The sequence below is a fragment of the Embiotoca jacksoni genome, unplaced genomic scaffold (assembly GCF_022577435.1).
Source record: "Embiotoca jacksoni isolate LCO1_2020_lvr unplaced genomic scaffold, fEmbJac1.0.p SCAF_64, whole genome shotgun sequence".
NCBI classification, from domain to species: domain Eukaryota; kingdom Metazoa; phylum Chordata; class Actinopteri; family Embiotocidae; genus Embiotoca; species Embiotoca jacksoni.
In genome coordinates this window covers 508,838-529,771 of record NW_027185419.1, presented here as the reverse complement: position 1 = coordinate 529,771, position 20,934 = coordinate 508,838, and the positions used below count along the sequence as shown (strand labels likewise).

The 20,934-nt window shown below is 48.5% G+C and overlaps 2 protein-coding genes across 16 annotated transcripts in view; one reads left to right on the top strand and one right to left on the bottom strand.

Moving 5' to 3' along the window:
* The window catches only part of ppip5k1a (diphosphoinositol pentakisphosphate kinase 1a), a 30,424-nt gene extending 22,109 nt beyond the window's left edge, over positions 1–8,315 (top strand). For 3 of the 14 annotated variants that reach the window (XM_069175110.1, XM_069175107.1, XM_069175106.1), the window contains 5 exons: positions 2,464–2,514; positions 3,124–3,438; positions 4,768–4,905; positions 6,323–6,436; positions 6,581–8,315. In XM_069175110.1, the coding sequence (XP_069031211.1) occupies positions 2,464–2,514; positions 3,124–3,438; positions 4,768–4,905; positions 6,323–6,436; positions 6,581–7,167 (1,205 nt within the window). In that variant the 3' untranslated portion in view covers positions 7,168–8,315. Of the gene's footprint in view, positions 1–2,463; positions 2,515–2,984; positions 3,439–4,767; positions 4,935–6,322; positions 6,437–6,580 lie in introns of those variants that run through there. The other 11 variants (XM_069175118.1, XM_069175116.1, XM_069175112.1 and 8 more) reach the window with 5 other exon arrangements.
* Positions 8,316–10,408: 2,093 nt separating this feature from the next.
* The window catches only part of map1aa (microtubule-associated protein 1Aa), a 40,434-nt gene continuing 29,908 nt past the window's right edge, over positions 10,409–20,934 (bottom strand). For both annotated transcript variants that reach the window (XM_069175207.1, XM_069175208.1), the window contains 3 exons: positions 14,078–20,927; positions 13,738–13,964; positions 10,409–13,134 (listed from right to left, as the gene is read on the bottom strand). In XM_069175207.1, coding sequence (XP_069031308.1) covers positions 12,979–13,134; positions 13,738–13,964; positions 14,078–20,765 — 7,071 coding nt within the window. In that variant the 5' untranslated portion in view covers positions 20,766–20,927 and the 3' untranslated portion in view covers positions 10,409–12,978. The remainder of the gene's footprint in view (positions 13,135–13,737; positions 13,965–14,077; positions 20,928–20,934) is intronic.

The following is a 20,934-nucleotide window of genomic DNA, read 5'->3' as shown; positions in this document are numbered from 1 at the left end:
ATGTCTTCAAACTTTTGTTTTTTTTTACCTTGGTTTTTTTTATTTTTTATTTTTTTTTATTTCACATGGCCCTCCAAGCATTCCAGGTTTCCGTTAATGGATAAAAAAAAATTTGTCCTAATTGTTTTTGTTTTGTTTTGTTTACCCATACGCTTTGGACTCTTACTTTTCTAACACTACCTGACATTCTCTTTCTAACCAGGGTTCCCGCTGGTCCTCCAGTTTGTGAAATATCTAAGAAGTTGTAGGGACACGGGGAATGTCAGCGAGGAGTGAGAGTTGTAGCACAAAATACGTCTGTCGTTGAAACTGCGTTAAGTTGAAATAACATTTCCTGAGTAGCGTGTTAATGGAGCGGTTTCATTATAAAGTGAAATTAACATTGTTGAGGAAAAAAAACGCCCCAAAATATGAGGAACATCTCGACAGAACAGCGGTCCGATATCAGGCGCCGGTATCTTGGTTCTCCTCTTTAAGTTAAGAGTCGCTTAAATATTTTTATTTAAAAAACAATTTAAATCGTCAGAGAATTGCGATCTGAATTCAAAGCAAAATAAAAATCGCGATTTTCGTTTTATCCAGAATCGTGCAGCCCGTCATGTAAATGATAAACTGTGTTTCTGCAAAAAAAAAAAAAAAAAAAAAGGCTCAAAGTTTTACGTGGTATTTCGAGGATTAAAACATTACAAGGCTGCAGCCAATGAAGTCGAGCAGAAATAATACAGATAAAATAAATACAGTAAAAATAAAACGTGAGAGAAATGTTAGAGGCAAAAAAAACAATCGATTAAGAGCTTTCTCGACTTTGTGTCTCCTCGTTGTCTTGGTGACACAAACTTCTACCGGAAACCAACATCTTCCAATGTCAGCGACACCCGTAGGAGAAAAAAAACAAAAAACGGAACATAATTATTTAGTCGTGTATCGCTTGTAGTTGATGTTTAACTTCCTTCAAAGAGTCAGACAGACGCAGTTTTAAACCTGCAGGGCCAGTTGGAAAAATTTATTTATTTATTTATTTATATACTCCTGAGGGTCAAAAGATTTTTATTCATTTTAATTTAGCGTTTAAGAAAGTTTGAGGACTTGCAAGAGACAAAGAGGGTTTGACGCAGGCCGACGTTACTGCGCTTCCCACCGATGGGTTAAGAGGGGGCGGAGCTTAACTTGTTTTGGGGGGTGGGGGGTGGGAACCCTGTTTAACATCCTGCATTACAGTTTGTAAAACCAGGTCACCCATTACCCAACAATTCAGTGTTCTTTTATTTTTTATTTTTTTTTGTTCCAGTGGGTAGATGTGTGCGTGCTTGCGTGCATGTGTACACGGTACATTACACCAAAACACACACACACACACACACACTCACACTCACACACACACCTGTCGCCATCATCATCATAAGACGAGCTCCACCGATAAAAGAAAAAAGAAAAAAAAAAATCGTTTTTTTAAATTATTTTTTAAACCCTTCTCCCGTTCTTCCTCTGACCTCTGACCTCTCAGCGGGGGTTAGACCCGCGGCTTTGATCACTTTGACGCGGATCAGACCGACGCGGTTCGTTCCCAGAACGGCTGAACCGGGATCAGATGTTAGGGGCGAGCGGGGCGAGGGTTGAAGCATCGTTCTGTCGTCGTTCATCAGTGCTTGTCGGTGTGGTTTTTTGTTTCAGTGCACATGTGGCTGTTCAGACTTCATAAACAAAGTAATAATCAGTCATCGAGTCCCTCCAGGATTTCCTTTTTTTTTTATTTTATTTGCAATGTTTTTTGTGGAAAATTGCGTGAATTGGGGGGAAAAATTGCAAGTTGAGGAAGAAAATGTATATATATTTTATTTTTTTGAAGCCTTACGTGATAAATGAATAAATATGGAACTACTTCCCTTTGATATTAAGCATTTAATCACAAGATTTTATCGTTATTATTTATTTTTCGCAAAGAGTTTGTTTTGGTCAATGACTATAAATGAGGATTATTTGTGTTAATAAAGCAAGTTTTTGTTTGAAAACACTTTTTCTTTTATCCTGTTAATACTTTTCACCAAAACTTCTCTCGACGGCATTTTTGTTTTTTGTTTTGCGGAAATAAAAAAAAATGTGCAAACTCGCGTTAATTATCGCGATCGCAAGATTTCCTGGAGGGGACTCGAGTTATTAACGAGTGAATGTTAAACGACGGTCGCCGTGGTTACAACTGAATGTCTCTGCTTTGATTTGTTTGTTTGTGATCGGCTGTTGTTGTTTTTTCTGCATCTGGAAGAAGAAACGGTTCATTGTTGGGAGTTTGAAAAGTTTTCTCATGTTTCTGCGTTTGGATTTTAAAAAGCGTTGGATGAAGAGTTTTTTGTTGTTGTTGTTGTTGGCGGGTGTTTTTTTTCTTTCCCTGAGATCTCCTGCGTAAGTTTCCACGGCAACGCTGCTTTACGATGTTTTAATGTGTTTCCATGTGACGACTCGCCGCAGGAACGCGGGACGACTCGGCGGCGCCTCCGTCTCCGTGGTGCAGCGCGACAGGTACGACGGCGCCCCCCGCTGGTTCGTTCACGTTGTTTGTCGGCTTCCGGCTGCAGCGTCGTGACGGGAAGTCGTCCGGGAGATTTTCTTTCTTTTTATCCGCTCGTGAAACGGCTTCTGCAGTTTTGTTTTCTGTGTCGGGTGTTTTTTTATTTCATTCTGTACGTTTGGTGTCGACGCTTTGCTCCTTCGCGGCTTCTCCTTAATTCTTTATCTTTTCCTTTTTTAAAGTCGAGTTTCTGCAGAGGAGCAACGCTGTGTTTTTATTATTATTTTTCTGTCTCGCTCCAGATTACTTCTTTTCTTTTCTTTTCTTTTCTTTTCTTTTCTTTTCTTTTCTTTTTCTTTTCTTTTCTTTTCTTTTCTTTTCTTTTCTTTTCTTTTCTTTTCTTTTCTTTTCTTTTCTTTTCTTTTCTTTTCTTTTTTTATTTTGATGATTTGCTGCTTTTTCTTCCTGATCGTCGGATCAGATGGTTTTGGCTGCTGCTTTCATTTTCTGAGCAACCACCTTCATCCACCCACTGCTCTCCTCTTCCTCCTCCTCCTCCTCTTCTTCGTCCTCCTCCTCTTCCTCTTCTTTGTCTTCCTCCTCCTCCTCATCTGTCTCAGTCCTTCTCCCTCCTTCCAAGCTTTTACAACCTATCGTTTCATGTCTTCTGTGCTGCTTGCTCCCTCTTCCTCCTCCTCCTGCTCCTCCTCCTCCACTCGCTCTGTCCTTCCTCGCTGTCCCCTCTTCTTCCTCAGAGCCCCTGGAGGAGCACCACGTGGCCCAGTTGTTGAGGCGTTTCTCCGTCGACCTCAGCCTGGGCCGCCACCTCCCTCCTGACGGGGCGCTGGCCCACCACCTCCACCACTGCTCCTACCACCTCCGCCTCTTCCGAAACTGGCTCATCTCCGGCCAGGACCCCCTAGAGTACCTCCACGGTCAGCCCCCCCCCCCCTCCCTCCCCTGGCCATATTCTCCATCACCCCCCCTCTCTCCTCCCTCCCTCCCCTGGCCATATCCCCCCCCCCCTCCCCCGTCTTAGCCCCACCCCCTCCGCCCGGCCTCTGCTCACGGTTGTTGAGTCGGGGGGGCCGTCATGCTTTCTGCCTCTTGATGTGTCTCTGCATGCTTCTGCCTGAGATCTGTTCTGGGGGGTTTTCATCTGCGACTACTTCTGCTGTGTCTGCAGTTTTGTTTCCTTCTTTTAATTTCCTTCTTTTCCAGTTTGTAAACACTCGATTTACGTCTATTTTACTTTTTATTTTTTGAGGGATAATTTAGCTGCAAGAGGTCAAATGCATCGAATAATTATCTTATTAGTTATTATTGCTATAATTATTATTATTACTGCTATTATTATTTCATTACTCCATTAATAAAATCAGAAACTGAAGTTTTCAAATGTTTTTGTCGGAAACACCTTAAAAAAAATATTCCAAGTTTACCATCTGAAATTCAACATTTTTATCTTAATTTGTTTAAAAAAATAAAAAAAAAAAATTTAAAAAGTGTTTTTCTGCTAAAAGTGTCGATTTTAATTTTCTGACCACATTTAATATCATTAATTTAAATTATGTAAAACTTTCCTTATAAAACAAACCGTATACGATTTATTTACCGTCTGAATAGTTTTTAAACAACAATATTTACATCACATTTACTCATTAAAGCGACAGAACAAACGTCTTCATCCGTTGGAGGTTGAAGATTTGTTTTTATTTAGATTTCAGCCAATGAAACCGTCCCGTTCACTGAGCGTCGGCGCCGCTGCGTCCCGAGTCCGGTCGTTCTGAACGGCGACGGGCCTCCGACCCGAAACCTTTAACCGGCATGCGACTGCTGCTCGTGTTGCTGTTCGACTCACCGAGGAAACGCCGAGGTCGTCGAAAAGGCTCGGCGGGTTGTGAACTAACAGCTGGACGGCGTGCTGGAGGCCCGTTGGACCGGCCGCTCGGGACCCGCCAGAACCGGGCTTTTGCTTTTTTTTGTTTGTTTTGAATTCAGAACTTGGTGAGAGCTGAGTGGACGTTTGGTGTCTTGTTGTCTTCCAGCATGGTGTTTCTAGTGTTTCTAGTGGGGTTTTTTTGTTTTTTTTTGCAACTTGCCTGCGTTGGAGGTTCAGAGCGGGTTCTGTCCAGGTTCTAGTCGGGTCGGCCCGAAGCGGCTCCGCCCGCTTCCTCCTCCTTTTGTACTCGCCGGGTCTAAAGAAGCGAAGGTGTGTCTGACGTTGCCGCGGGCGCCGTGTCCGTCTCCGCTTTGTGCCGCAGGCTTCGACGGCTGCTCCATGGTGCCGTCCATCTACCCGCTGGAGACGCTGCACAACTCGCTGTCACTCAAGCAGGTCGACGAGTTCCTCACCGCCGTGTGCGACAGCGCCGGCGACCCGCACACCCGGACCACCCGAGGTCAGAACCCAAACACGCATCTCACCTCGGTACAAACTCCTCCCCGCCCCCCCCGTTGGGACGCTGTTAAAATGGAAATTAAAACAACCCAGATTTAGTTTGTCTGTTTTTGTGTAATTTTCTTGCCGTGAAACACTTTGAGCTTCATTTATTGTACGAAAGACGCCACACAAATAAAGTTTTATTATTATTACTTAAGTTATTATTCTATTAATCTATTTGTTTGGGCAAGAAAAGACAAAAAAAAAACCTATAAAACCTGAAACACCGATATGACGTCTTTGATATATTCTTAATTGAGTTTTTTTTATCAGCGTCCCAACTTTTTTATTTATTTTGGACACATTTAAATTTATAGACATCAGAGGTGTCTTCTCATCATGTGACCCCTCTCTCTCTCTCTCTCTCTCTCTCTCTCTCTCTCTCTCGCTCTCTCTCTCTCCCACTCTCTCTCTGTCTCTCCCTCTCTCTCTCTCTCTCTCCCACTCGCTCTGTCTCTCCCTCTCTCTCTCTCTCTCTCCCACTCGCTCTCTGTCTCTCTCTCTCCCACTCGCTCTCTGTCTCTCTCTGTCTCTCTCTCCCACTCTCTCTCTGTCTCTCTCTCTCTCTCTCTCGCTCTCTCTCTCTCCCACTCTCTCTCTCTCTCCCACTCTCTCTCTCACTCTCTCTCTGTCTCTTTCTCGCTCCCACTCTCTCTCTCTCTCTCTCTCTCTCTCCCACTCTCTCACTCTCTCTCTCGCTCCCACTCTCTCTCTGTCTCTCTCTCTCCCACTCTCTCTCTCCCACTCTCTCTCTTTCTCTCTCCCTCTCTCCCACTCTCTCTCTGTCTCTCTCTCTCTCCCACTCTCTCTCTGTCTCTCTCTCCCACTCTCTCTCTTTCTCTCTCTCTCTCCCACTCTCTCTCCCTCTCTCTCTCTCTCCCACTCTCTCTCCCTCTCTCTCTCTCTCTCTCCCACTCTCTCCCCCTCTCTCTCTCTCTCCCACTCTCTCTCTCTCCCTCTCTCTCACTCTCTCTCTCGCTCACTCTCTCTCGCTCCCACTCTCTCTCTGTCTCTCTCTCTCCCACTCTCTCTCTGTCTCTCTCTCTCCCACTCTCTCTCTCCCACTCTCTCTCCCACTCTCTCTCCCTCTCTCTCTCTCTCTCTCCCACTCTCTCTCTGTCTCTCTCTCCCACTCTCTCTCTGTCTCTCTCTCTCTCTCCCTCTCTCCCACTCTCTCTCTCCCACTCTCTCTCTCTCTCCCACTCCCTCTCTCTCTCTCTCCCTCTCTCCCACTCTCTCTCTCCCACTCTCTCTCTCTCTCCCACTCCCTCTCTCTCTCTCTCCCTCTCTCCCACTCTCTCACTCTCTCTCCCACTCCCTCTCTCTCTCTCTCTCTCTCCCACTCCCACTCCCTCTCTCTCTCTCTCTCTCCCCAGCTCTCTCGGCCATGTTTGACACTCACAACCAGCCGTCGGTGGACTCGTTCATCCCCCAGCGCGTCCTCTCCTCCTCCATCTCCATCAGGTCTCGCTCCGACCGTCCTCCCTGGTGTGAGTAGAGCTTCCAGACGTCCGGAGGATCGTTTAGAGAATCTTTAGTTTCCGTCATCGTTTCAGACTCTTGTCCCTCAAACTGAAACCGTCTCGACGTCTGACTGTCTTTGTTGTTGTGTTTTTGTTTTGTGTCCCCGGCAGACAGCAGCGGTCCGTCCAGCACGGTGTCCAGCGCCGGGCCGTCCTCGCCGACCACCGCCGACACGTCGCCGCGCTTCAGCTTCAGCGACAAGATCTCCCTCACGCCTCAGAGCAGCGAGGAGACGCACTCCTCCCAGAACGCCGCCGCTCAGCCGGCGCCGGCCGTCGGGTCTCAGGTCCTCGACGCCGCCGCTTCCAACCCCGCCGAAGTCCCTCTGACTCCCAATAACTCGCCGGAGGACGACGTCGCCGAGGAGGCCGACCGTCCCGGAGCGGGGTCGGCGGTGACGCCGGAGGACGACCCGTCGGCGGACGGCGGGACGCGGCCGCCGTGCGCCGCCTTAACCGAGCTCGCTCTGGGCCGCATGGAGAGCTACTGTCTCCCCGGCTCGCTGCCCGTCCTGCTGGAGCTGCGCGAGAGCAGCAGCGAGGCCGGTTCCAGCTCTCAGACGCCGCAGTCTCCGGAGGGACCCGACGAGTTCTTCGACACGCAGGAGTCTTTGGATCTGTGGATGGACAGTCCGGAGAGCCTCCCGCCGCCCGAGGCGCCGCTGGAGGTCGGCGCCGCTCAGGCGGCCGAACCGTAGCGGACCGCCGAGGGGCGTTCGAAACAGTCAGGAAACTTCTGTTACATCTTTTTCACTGTACGAGCAAGCGAGGCGTCGCACCGACGACCCCCTCCAACCCCCCCCCCCCCCCCCCCGAGCCTCATCCCCCCCTCCCCTCGTGCTCGAACCCGCAGCGGCGACACGCCGGAGCCTCCTCGCACGGCGTCGGCCCGTCTGTCCCTGAACGCATCGCGAACCTCCTTCCGTCGGCGTCACTGGCAGACGAGCCTCGTTTCAAAGCTGCAAGAAACAAAAACAAAAACCACCGACTCGCTGGAGTCTGAACAGAATGCAGGAAAATAAGCTGTGAATCTGAAAGAAGCTAAAAATTCAGATTTCACGTGTTGAATTTAAGATGTGCGCTTTTTTTAAATTATTTTTGCGCGGCATCGCTGGAGGTTTTCCCGCCGTCGCCGCGCCGACCACGCCAGCTTTTTTCCTGTTTTCTTCGTTCGTTCCAGAAACTTATTAAACTCGTTGCTTTTGGTGAGAGAAACAGGAAGTGACTCGCAGACGGAGAAAAATTACAATCGAGCGAGTCGTCGTCTTCTCGTCCGTCCGGTGTTTTAGATCCTCGTTACTGCCAGTGAAGTTTGTGAGTATTCAGCCTCCAGGTCAACCGTGTGTGTGTGTGTGTGTGTGTGTGTGTGTGTGTGTGTGTGTGTGTGTGCGTGCGTGCGTTCACTGCTTAACTGCCAAAGTCCTTAAAGCCTCATCCAAGATTTAATATAATCAAATTATAGAGAAAAAAAATAATATTTATTTTGAAATTGCATCTTGGAATAAAGTCTGTATTTTTACTTACCCACACAGATGTTTAAATTGTACCGTAGCTGTTGTGTGTGCGTGTATATAAATATATATATATATGTATTTTTTGGGGGTGGGGGGGGGGTAAAATCACGTCTCTTTCATTTGATCACTGAACAAAACATCAGGCGCGTTACGACATTCATTGTGCTTTTATTGTGGCGAGCAGGAATGTAGCAGGTGTGTATGTGGAGGGGGGGAGGGAGGGGGGGACGCTGATGTGCAATCCCTGATGAGTCGGCGGGTTTCGATGTTACACTGCAGAGGTGAAACTGTCTGATTGTCTGTCCAGATAAAAAGGAGAAAATGACACTAAAGCGATTGTTGTTCGTCTTCTGATTTTTTTTTTTGTTTTGTCTGTTGGATTTATTTCAGAAATATTTATTATTATGATCATTATTAGTATCAAATTGTGAGGAAATAAATTGTTCAGAGTTCCTGTTTTCCCTTTTAAAGTTACAGCTTTACACTGTTAATAAATATACAATAATATAATAATAAACTGTATATTAAAAGTGTTCGTAGCTTCCAGCTCTGTAAAATGGTTCCGATCCAGAAGTGTCTTCAGCTGCAATACCAGCGAGTGCCACTAGAGGTTGGCTCCAAAAAGCCTCCGGCTCCATAGACTCCCATTCAACTTCTCTCATCAAATCCAAAGTGAATAAAATGTGTCCATCAGTTATCTCGGTGTTGTTAGCTAAAGTCACTCCTTCTTATTAGTTTTCTGGAGGTCCATCTGAAAATAATCCCTCATTCATTAGAAAAGAAGATTCAAGAAGACCTGTTTTTGGGGGCGTGTCTGTTTGATTGACAGGCCTCACAAGCCAACGGGTGACGTCGCTGCTGGTCATCGCTCGGTTTAACACGAGCTCAACACTACGTTTCAAATTAAAAGCCCTGTAGCAATCTGTCATTTCTTAACGAGGCTTTTATTCTGAAATATTTTCTAGGTATGTAGTCACCTGTCCGTTTCAACATCTGTCGGTGGCTGTCTTGTTATTTTTGGAGCAGGAAGTGACCATATTTGGACGAGCTGGGGGAGGAGCCAGCTGGTGGATCTGACTTGATCTGATTGGAAACCAGACGATACAACGTCCCGCCCACTGATAGCTGTAACCTGACTGCACCACAGGCCTGTCAATCAAACAGACAAGCCCCCCCCCCAAAAAAAAAACTTTTTGTAGCTTATTTTATAATTAATTAACTTAAAAATCCAAACCTTCCCATTTTATTGTCATTTCTACCTTAGCACTTTTAACAAAGGTCCGACAGTAATTAATGTTGGCAGGTTGAAATTTTGATTTTAAGGAGCTTTATTGACGAAACCTTCACATCCGTTTGTTCCCTTTCTGTTCTCCACCCGGATCATGTGACCCAGGAGGATGATGTCATCTCTCTCAGCGGGGAGTCTCGTCCTCCAGCCGTCCTCCTTTTTTCCTCCGCGGCTCGGTATCGGACTCACAAACACGTCTCTGTTCTGTTCGGATCTCGTTCTGCATGACAAACGGCTCCGGACCCGCAGAACAAAGCCCGCTCTGTTCCTGTGTGTGTGTGTGTGTGTGTGTGTGTGTGTGTGTGTGTGTCCACTGGATGACATCATCCTTGAAGCACTGGAGGACAAACTCAGCGTCTCTACAGCCGGATTCGGTTGTTTTCCCAAACTGTGGCTCTGGACCCCTCGAAGGGGCCGGAGAACAAATCTAAACGGGTCACGAGATGATGAACATTCGTGTCTCCCAAATATATATATATATATATATATATATATATATATATTTTATTTTTATTTATTTTTTTAGTGCAAAACTGAAAATCTAAAGAACCTTTATGAACTGGTTGATTTTAAAGAACATCTGTAAACTGTCTGATATGAAGCTGACGGCGAACAACTGCAGCGACACAAAGAAACCACACGAGGGCGACTTTTTTTTTTTTTTTTTTTTTTAACTTCAGTAAATGATGTTTTTATTGGTCTTCACACTTTTTCCCCATTTTCACAATAAATGTTTTCTATTTCACCTTTTTTTGTATTTTAAGCATTTTAAAGAGAGATAAAGAGAATATTGCACTTTTAAAACAAAGAGATGAAACCATGAAGCAGAAAAAGGAGGGAAAAGAAACAAAGAAAAGAAAAGAAAAAGACCCAAGAGGCTTTTCTGTTACAGCACAGCCAGGTTACATGTGCCTCCTCGGTACCGGACAGCTTAGCGTCTTAAATATACATCTTTTTTTTTCTTTTTCTTTTTTTGAAATAGCATTTCTATGGTTAACGTCGGCTTTTTCGTCAGCTATTACAATACAGGAGAACTCAAGAAGGTACACATGCACGTACAAGCAGGAAACCAACAGTCTGGATGAGGATTCGTTTTTCAGTCCGAACGCCACGGATAGTTTCTATTCTTTCTATTTCTTTATTTTATTTTTTTTTGTCTTTTAAATTGCACAATACGAAAATGCAGCAGTTACGTGTGTGTGTGTGTGTGTGTGTGTGTGTGTGTGTGTGTGTGTGTGAGAAGCTTCGCCTGGAAAATACTGTGAATAATAGGAAATCCACCGCAGATAAAAATGTATTGACGCGAGTGAGCGGAGTCGCTCTCGTCTGGCAGTCGGGGGTTTGAGTGGTCTGCTCGTGTGTGAGTGGTGTGGATATTATTATTATTATTATTATTATTGTTATTAATGTTATTATTGTCCTTTACAGTGATGCAGTATTTAATAGGAATGCAGATTACACCGTCAGCGAACTGTGTTTAGCAGACTCGACCTTTACTCATTCGGCTTTTTCTTTCCTTTTAAGCTCGACAGGAAGTACGAACTTAATTGTCGCCTCGACGTGTGAAATTCGTTTCTGCGAACAACGTTTGACTTCGCGGACAGAAATCGTCGTCTTGACTCGTCCTTCGAGTTGCGTTTTTTTTTTCATTTCAGGCTTAACTGTGAGGGTCGTCGCTTTCCAGCGCGACCGATGAGTCCGGCGTGCCGTAATGATGCACGGTAACCAAGGCAACCAGGAGATCAAAAAGTCCTCCACGGAGAACGTAAAGGTAATCTGCATCTTCCACATTCAAAATTGAGGCGGAGCCGCAGAGGTTCTGGTTCCGCCTCTTTTATTATTATTATTATTATTATTATTATTGTAGAATTTTAAGAGAGCCATCGCCGTTATGTGCATGCATCTGTCGCACATGCTTCGCTTAGATGAGTCGAGGAAACGAAATAAACTACGAACTAGCATCGGGATTTACGCAAATCGTAAAATGTCAAAAACTCGTGAGGCTTTCGTTGGTCCTTTACGCGTCACGTCGTTGTTTTTGTTCCCGATTAAAAATCCATTAAATTACTTATCAAAATATTTTAAAAACCATCAACCAATCAAATTAAAAACACATGTACACAATATTTAGGTGTTACTTAAAAAAAACAACAACAACACAGATTTACGACTGAAAAGTAAACAAATCTGTTAAATAATACGATTTAAAAACGCGGCAGTTGTTGATGTGATTGAGGCAAAAAAAACAAAAACAAAACAAATCGCAGGTTTTCAGGGCAAAAACTGGAATCATGTATTTCATGTTGCTCGGGGAAATAAAAATAAAGAACTGGTTTTGCACACTGGTTGCACTTTGTGCTTCTTTGAGTGGCAGCTGAAATACTGAGTTGGTGCTTTAAAAGTGCCGTTTTAACGCTCCGCTATGTACAACTCGGACCGTTTTTTTTTTGTTTGTTCTTCGTGCGCCGACGTTCTCGATAAAACTCGCCACACCAGGAGGAAACTAGACCGGCACGCTTTACCCTCACAAACACCCCACCACAACAACAACAACAAGAACAACAACAACAATAATCACACGCACCGGTTCTCCCTTTCAGCACCGCAGGACAGAAAGGCACATGTGGATGACGGTCCAACCTCGAAACCCGTCCAAAACCCACCAAACCCAACCGGAACCAATCGAAACTCTCCACATGTTCCTACAGTCGAAGTGGAATACATTCTTCGTTCTCTGACACGGCTCATTTCGTACAGGTTTGTACGATCTTCTTTTGTTTCGTATGTAAAGATATAAACAGGTAGAATCCAAAGATGTTTTTTTGTTGTTGTTTTTTTTTACCGGCGTCACCGCCTTTCAGCTCTCTAACGTGACCTCCATGACGATATGTTGACTTGGAAGTACGTACAAATAAAAAAAAATACATCCAGGACTACAGAAACAATTATAGAGAACTGTAAGAAATAAACAGGAAAGTTCTCTCCGTAATTATTGATTTTTTTTTTACTTGGTAGAGAACCGTAGAAATATTTACGACAAATACCAATTTTTTTTTTGTTTTGATTACGATCTTCCCTACGCTACAGCAAGTATACTCAAAAGACATATTGCGAGGATCTACCGTTTGCTAGTTTCACGATGATGTCAGAGGGGGGTGGGGGGGAGGCACGAAAATTCAACACTGTTTTTAAAAAAGAGGGACAGAAAGAGAAACCGGCGAACTGTTTCAAAAGTTTGGGATTCAGCGGAAGAAGACAATTTTCTGGTTTTTGGCTTTTAAAGGTTTCGCAAACTTGTGCTTCGATTTAGGCCAATTAGAAGACGAGCAGCCAAACAACATACAAACGGGCACATCGTCTTATCCAGTAAACAAGGAAGCCATTTGTGACACATACTTTTGGGGGAAAAAAGAAAAACAGAATAAAGGACAGAAAAATTAAAAATGTTCCCGTCAAAGGACTGAATATTCATAATGTAGTGGAGAGTTAAAAACTACCTTTGTTAATACAAATGGTGAAAAGCCACGACAAGCTTTATAAATGAATACAAATCTAGAAAAAAAAATAGACAAGCTATCCAGATCTGTTTCTGCCGTCGAGAAGCAGAGACAGATTTACATATCAGGCTACAAGAGAAGAGTAATCCAAAACAGATCTACACCGGGGGAGGCCAGTAGGAGGCAGAGAGGAGGAGGAGGGGGGGGTCTTTAAAACTCGATCTTGCAGGCTGGGAAAGACTCGTCCTGCATGACGACGGTGCTGCTGGAGGCCAAGACCATGATGTTGAGCTCCTGCTGCCTCTCGTGTGTCTGCTGGTACCAGTCGCGGGTAACCTCGGAGTCGTGGGTCGGGATCAGCGTCACCTGGAGGGGGAGAAAAACGTCATTTGAACGAGTGGTCACACCGACAATCGAGAGCATCGAGAGCATTTTAAACTTTGAGGCTCGGTGGAAATTTCTCTGGTGTTCTGGTGTGGAGTGTTCCTGAGCCCATGCAGTGATTTCCACTACGGACTCATGTCTGTTTTTATAGCCGTTTCGCCTGAAGTCCCAGAAAAACATCAGATTTTGGGGTTAAACTCTGGAAATGTTCAACAGAGACCCTTGAAATGTTTCAGAAACTCTACGGCGATGAAGCGATGGGCCGGGCGAGGTTGTTCAGAGTGACATTTCAAGAGGGGCGGAGCTTCACTGTCCAAAACCGAAAAAAGGCGCGTCAGGTCAGGATACACCAGGTGGGTTTTTCTTTGACGTTGGGGGGAGTTGTGTCACCGTGAATTTGTCCCCCAGAGTCAGACTGTCAACACCTAGTTCCACTGGGACCTTCTGAGGCATCTGAGGGAACCTACGATCGATGTTGATCCGGTTTTCCAATTCTAAAAATGTTCACTGTATCACAGCAGCCATTTGAAACAACACTATAAATGAGCGTATAATCTTAAAAATGAGTCGTGGTGTAAATGTTACCTGCAGGTTCGATCCCCACTGAGCTTTGCCATCCAGCAGCGCATCGAGAACTCCTCGGCTCGGTTCGCCGCTCGCGCCGTCGTTCCCGCTCACCACGTAGTACGCGGAGCGAATGCGTTTGAAAAACTCTTGGTCCACGTTCTTGGCGCTGCAGTGGTTGGGAATGTAAGCCAAATCCACGTAAATGGGAAGGCCAGGAGCAGCTGCAGAGCTGGACTTCTGAGAACCTGCGTGGGAAAAAACAAAACCAAACCGTCACCATTATCCAAAAACATATAATATGTAATCTCGTTTGATGTCAAAGCTTTCAGGATGATCTTTTTTAATGAATTCTGCTCACCTGAACTGCTCTTCACTCCGTTAGTCAGCCCTTTGCCGGGGTTGTAGCTCGATCTGGAGACGTCGTCTTCCTTGGAGCCTTGTCCGTCCGACAGACGAGACATACGCGAGCTCTTGTCTGCGTCCTTCTTCTTCTGCGAGGCACTGCGAGGAGACGGCGTCTGCTTGACGGGCATCGGGGACCTCTTGCGCCTCGCCGGTGATGCCGACTTGGTTTTCCCCGAGGACTTCTTCAAGCCCTTGGCTTTCGTCTCTTTTTTAAGAGCGCCGTTATCCAAAGAGTCGGGATCCACCATGCAAACGTCCGGTCGTGGGGGGTGAGGGCGAGGGTCCACGAGGGGAGCGGGAGGAGGGTCGTGGCTCATCCTGGAGGCGGAGTGATGGCTGCCTCCACCCACGGCAGATTTATCAACGGGCATGTAGTCCGCATCCTCATCGGAGTCCATGTTCCCTTCACCGGTGACCGAAGGGTAGTCCTCAGTGCCCGGAGGCGCATCAGAGTCGGACCGAGAGGCTAGAGACTCGCTGACGGAGGTCGGCGGGGTGTCCTCCGTGGCCAGGCCCAGCCCAGCCGACATCCCGCCGGCCTGCTGCGCGGAGCTGCCGTGGTGCTGATGGTGCGGCTGTTTGTGAGCCCTCCTCTTGACGGACAGGTCGTGATCGTCGCCCTCCTGCGACTGATCGCTCCGGCGGCCCTGCTCGTCGTCATCCTCGTCGCTGGACAGCTGCCGCATGCACGGGTTGATGAAGGACGGAGAAAGGTCCTCTTTGCGCGGCCGGTACTCGGAGGATGAGTATCCGGGAGAAGTGCGGCTGGTGTAAGAGGAGGCGGCTCCCATCGGTGCGTCCTGATCGCTGTCGTCGTCATCGTCGTCGTCCTGCCCGCCTCGGCTGCACTCCTCCGCGTAGAACGGTGAGCGGAGCGGCTGGTCGGTTGAAGAGAGCGAAAGCGGACGGGCGGGATGCTCCGGCTCCATCTCGCACTCCTCTTCAAACTCGTCGTCGTCATGGTAGCGGGGAGGGGAGTCTCCGGGCACCATGCCCATCTGGGGCTTTGGCATTTCCCACTCGTAGGAGCTCCTGACGTAGCCCGCCGCTCCCTCTCTGGACTCCACCTTGGAGGAGGCGGGGCCTGAGGGGGCGCCACCGGCTGCTGCTCCAGGAGGGGCGGTGGTGGTTGCACTCACCTCAGTGGGGCCGTTCGCCGTGTCGGGCTTGCCGGCCTGGAGAGCTGAGGGCACGTAGGTGCCGAGAACATCTGGAAGAGCTCCGCCGGCCTTTTCGCCGACAGCCGGAGCAACAGGTTTGTCAGAAAATGAGAGGATACCAGTGGGACCGCTGGAAGGAGACCTGCGAGTCATTTCGCGCATGTACACCTCCTCGTCCTCCTCTTCGCTGCTGTCGGTCTCCTCAAAGTAATGCTTGCCCTCTATGTCCGGACGAGGTGACGAAGTGACACCGAACAGAGCGGCGCTGGCGGCCTCTTTGTCCTTGGAGAAGTCTGAAAGTTGAGAGAACGGTCCGGCCGAGGCGCCGAACCCGACAGCCGTGTCCTGCTTTTTCCCTTCAGACCACTCGGGTTTATAGAAGCAGTCGGATTGAGGACCTTTATCCGTAGCGCCGCCGAATGAAGCCGCGTGCTCCTTCTTGTCATCGGCGGTGGACGAGAGGGAGGTGAAGGACTTGACCTCCTCGAACGGGCTGTGCGGTGAGAAGCGGGCTAAACCGGAGGTCGACTCGGCTGTGGTCGAAGCGGTGATTTGTTTCTCGGACACTTCCAGATAGTCGTCTTTGGCACCGGCGGTGCTGGAGAATGGAGAATCCATGACGAGTGAGTGCTCCTCTTTGAAGGAGGAGTACTCGAAGATCGGCTCGGCGGAGGCAGGCGTCTCCAGCTCCTCTCCGAACTGACGGCTGGTGGAGAGGGAGCCTGAGGTGGAGGAGGAGTAGCTGTAGGCCGACGAGGAAGAGTAGCCGGGGGCAGCGGTGGTCGTGTACTGAAAGCTCGTGTCCAGTGAGCTCTTACTCAGGAGGTCTGGAGTCTTCTGTTTCTCAAAATCGGGATCAGCTCGGTCGTTCTGATAATAACAGTCCTCTTTGGATTTCAAGGGGAAATTCTCTCCTTTTTTGTCTGTGGTCTGACTCGATAAGAACGACTCTTTCTTGTCACTTTCGTATGAGTACTCGAACCCTGACGAGTAGCCAGAGAAACCCGTAGCCCCCAAATTCGTCGGCTTTCCGCTGAAGGAGTCGGTCTTCGCTTCATCTTCTGCCAGCGAGACGGAGCCGCTTTCTTTCCCGCTCGGCTTCCCCTGACTGTTGTAGCCGTATCCCGCCATGGAAACCATAAACTCAGGCCTATTTGAGCCGAACATTTCGCTGATTGGACTTTTTACTTCTTTCTCTGACTTCTCTTTGGCACCTTTCTCCATCTCAGAATCGACAGCACCTTCGTCGTCCTCCTCCTCCTCTTCTTCTTCATCGTCCTCGTCGTCGTCGTCAATGACCTCATCGTCATCATAGTCCTCCTCATCTCTCGCGGTCAGATTTCGCATATCAATCTCCAAACACGCTCCTTTCTCGCCGTAGCCTGCTGCGGCGGGTTTGTCCGCACCGAACGCCGTCATTGAGGCATATGCCGGCGGCTCGGCGACATCAGTCTGGCTTTTAAAACCGAAGTCCTTCTCTGATGATAAAGTAGTAGTAGAAGCCTCAGGTCTGTCCGCCACAGAAGGGAAGCGACTAACTTCACTGTATCCAAATGTCTCCTTTTCCTTGACCTCTTTTTCAAATGGAGATGTGGCCGAAGGGCTCTTTGAGGGCTCTTTTCCGTAAGAGACATCAAATCCCTCCTTCTCTGACATCTTGTCCGTGACTGCCTTCGGCGAGGCGGGTTCATGCGTCTGTAAATCCCCTTCGTCCTTTGCGTCTTTCTCCGTCTTATCTACGGACTCCTGATGATATGAATCGGAGTCCATCGAGTCATAGGGGTCGCCGTAAGAGAACGTCTTTCCATGCACGTACGGTGTGTCTTGCCTTTTGTAGACGGCCTTTTCTTTGGCCTCCTTCTCTGGAAAAGCATAGAGACTAAAATGAACGCTCTTTTCGGCCTCTTTGATCGTGTCATCTGTTTTCTCTGTGTCATCATCTTTGAAGTCTACTTTGACTTGAGTGGGCGAAAAAGACTCAGAGCCCACCTCACTTGGGAAATCATCATCCTTCTCATCGTCATCTTCGTCTTTGTCTGAGAACATCACTTGAGGTTTTGGTTTCTCCTCCGTGCTAAAAGACACCTGCGTCTTCTCCGAGCTCTTGACTTCTGTTTCGTCGTCCAAGAAGCAGCCCTCCTTAGCCTCCATGAGCTTCGCCTTCAGAGTCGGCTGCAGATCCTTTTTGGCGTAGTAGTCCTCGGCCTCCTCATTGTCGTCCTCGGATTCCTCAGACCCCTCGAACGGTGTCTTGTCACCCGGCTGACCGACGGAGGAGTTATTGTCCGAGATGGTGCCGGATCGCTCTGACTTCTGGAGATCGGCTTTCCCGTCGGCCTCGTCTTTATCGTCCGTCTTGAAGGGTTTTTCTTCTGTCGGAGAGTAGCCACTGCTGGTGGGCACCGACTGTGTGGGTGAGGCCAGTTTCATGGTGCTGTCATCGGGACTGAGGCATCTTTCCTCGCTCTCCTGCCTGAAGTGTGACTCCAACCCGGGGGAGAAAGCCGGAGGGGGTGAAACGGGCTTTATTTCAGCGGCGCTCTTGAACTCCTCTGCACTGAAGACAGACGTTTGGTCTTTGACAGCCTGTGTAGGTGAGGACTGTGTGGTGGAAAAGAGAGAAGGAGGAGGAGGAGAGAAAATGGGAGATTTCTCCTTCTCCTGGAGCATCTTGGAAGTTGCGTGTTCGTAGCCCTCTTGCAGTTTACCCAGAGGCATGTCCACATTTGGGGTCTGGTCCTCGTCCTCGTCGTCCTCGTCATCTTCTTCTTCGTGAACTGATTTGCTCTTCGCGTCGGCCTCCATCTCAGCGATATTGGGCTGGTACTCATCGGAGGAAGGAGACTTGAAGCACTTATCGTCCTCCAGTGAGGAGGTGGGTGAGATGGTTCCTGCCGAGTGGAGAGAGTCCTTGCCCTGGGCGGCCTCAGCGCGTGACGGGATGCTGTTGATGGTGTCCAGCAGGAGAGAGTTCCTCCCAACTTCCTCGGTCTGAGGCGCCGTCACCGAGGCGATCGACTGGTCCTCGGCTACAGACGTGGCGAATGACGACAGCTTGTCGTATTCCGTGATGGACGTCGCCGAGGAGATGTGCTCCTCTTCGGCAAGAGGAGCGGCGATGATGGCGGGGTAAGGCGCCAGCTCGGGCTCGTGGCCTCCCATGAAAGCTTTGGGTTTGATGTCGGACGCCGCTGTGCTCTTCATCTCTTTTATGCCGTGCATGGAGTCAAAGCTGCCGGGAACGTCGGGAACGGAGATGTCATAAGAGGCCACATCGTAGCGCAGCTGTGGGATCCTCTCCTCCGTCTCCTCGTTGATATCCTCGTCGGAGATCGTCTGTTCGGTCTCGGAGTAGCCAGGAATGGTCTCATCTTGGATGTAGGAGAACCGGTCCGAGGCCGTGGCGCCCAACGGTTTATGATCAGTCGGCCTGGTCTCCCACTCCTTTCCAGTTCTGTCCTTCTTTACCTCCTCCGTTCTGTATTTCAGGACCTCGTCGTCTTCTGTTCCTTCTAGATCTGCCTTTTCGATGACATCGCCCTCCTCCTCAGAGCTGTCGCTCTTCTTTGATCTGTCTTTTAGTTTGTCCGTTACAAGGTACTTGTCATATTTCTCCATTTGCTCCTCTTCGTACTTCTTATCAAATCCATCGCTGGCATCCTTCGGCGGAGGAGGAGGAGCTGCAGCCTGTTCCGATGCGCCCTTGTCCTTGTTGTCCTCTTTGTCCTGTTCGATAGAGGATTTGGGCGAAGTAGATTGTACCTCGGTGGCTGCAGATGTGGCTTTCTCATCGGGGAAAACTGAGGAGGAGACTTTAGTGTCTGTGAACACTGAATGCGCCGACATCACATCGTTCTGGATGGGCTTGTGTTTGGACAGCTCCTCTTTTTTTAAAGCCTCAAAGTCCTCGGTGAGGTCTTCAGGCGAGGACACGATGGACCTGTCGGCCAGAGCTGCCGCTGCGACCTCTTCCGGGATGTTCTTCGGAACCGGCTTTTTCTCATTCGCTTCCTCTTTGACCACCTTGTTCTTGTCCGTCTTGGGTTTAGCTTGAGTCTTGGCCTTATGCAGAGTTTTTCTCACCTCCGGGGTGAGCGGCTTCAGGTCCGGCTTGGTGATTTTCCTCAGCTCAGGTTTGCTCGGGTCCTTCTTCTTGTCCTCTTTAGCTTTGCTTTCTTTTTTGTCCTCCTTCCTTATGTTTTCATCTTTCTTTACCTTTTCTTTCTTCACTTCTTTCTTCTCTTTGTCTTTCTTTTCATCCATCTTGGAAACTTTCTCTTGCTTGGCAGTTTTTTCCTTGGATATTTTCTTTTTCTCCTTCTTCTCTGTTCCGGGAGCCGCCTCGCTGTTCTTCTGCTGTTTGGTGGCTTTTAGACTTTCACTTTTGACTTTCTTCTCTTCTTTCTTTTCTACTTTATTCTCTTTAGTCGTGTCGCTCTTCGACTCTTCCTCTGGCCCGCTGGCTTCTTTCTTGGTGGTTTTCGAGTGCGGTTTGGGTGAAGACTTGAGACTCTCTTTGCTGTCAGTTCTTGATCTCATTTTAGTTTGCTTGATGATGGGAGGTGGCGCGCCAGATGAGATGTCTTTTTGGGTAGCCACGGGGTATCGCAGGAAGTCCAGGTGTTTCAGTTTCTCGAGGCCCTCAAAGATTTTATTCTGCGGTGCGTTTCCAGGGAACAGCACCCTGACGATCTTCTCCGTTGGACGGTGTGGTATCCAAACAATGAGAGCAGTGACTGATGTCAAGTAGGGGACAGATATTTCCCCTTCTTTCCCATTCGGCATCGTAATCCCCGTCTTGGCTTTGCTGTTTCCAGCCCACTTCTGCATTAGAAACTGCATCTCTTTGCTTTCTTTCACCGGGTTTAAGACGTACATGTCCAACTTTCCCACACCAAGTTTGTGGAACAGTGTGATGGGTTCGATGGTGTTGCTGACGACCCTGTGAAGAGGCTCCGGTGTGATGCCAAGCTTGTTGAGGTACTGCAGCGTCAGAGATGCTTCCTCAATGCTTCGCTTCACCTTCAGCGTGGACTCAGGCATCCTCAGCTTCTCTGGGACGTTGAAAAACACGATCCCGAGCTCGGGTGAGATCAGGTTCTTCATCCAGTCCCCGTTGCTGCTGGAGCCAGATCCTTGGTTCTTCTCCTCCTCTTGCTCAGCGATCTTCCTCTGGAACAACCCGTTGATGCCGGGGAGGTTGTCCGCCCCGATGTGGGTGAGCAGAACGGAGTCGATCCTGTCCAGGTGGCGAACCAGCTTCCAGAAGCAGGACTTCCGCTCAGACCCTCCGTCCACCAGGATGTTGAATCCATTGACGGCGAACAGAGCGGAGTCGCCCCTGCCTCCGGGGAAGATGTAGCAGCAGGGTTTGGACAGCTTCAGGAACCCTCCAGAGTTCGGGGGCTCCAGGAGGTCGAAGGGCGACGGCACGTCCACCGTCTCTGAGACGTACTCCGTGAACTCTGTGACTCCGTCCATGTCGGGCAGGTGCGGTTCAGGGTTCAGGCGGTATTCCAATAGGTTTTGGAGTGGCTGCTGCTCCTGGCTCTGGCCCAGGGAGCTCCAGCCTCCGTCTCCCTGACAGGAAACAGTGAGCCTGGACGGCTGCTCGGAGGACGCTCTGGACAGGACTTCAATCACCTGAAAC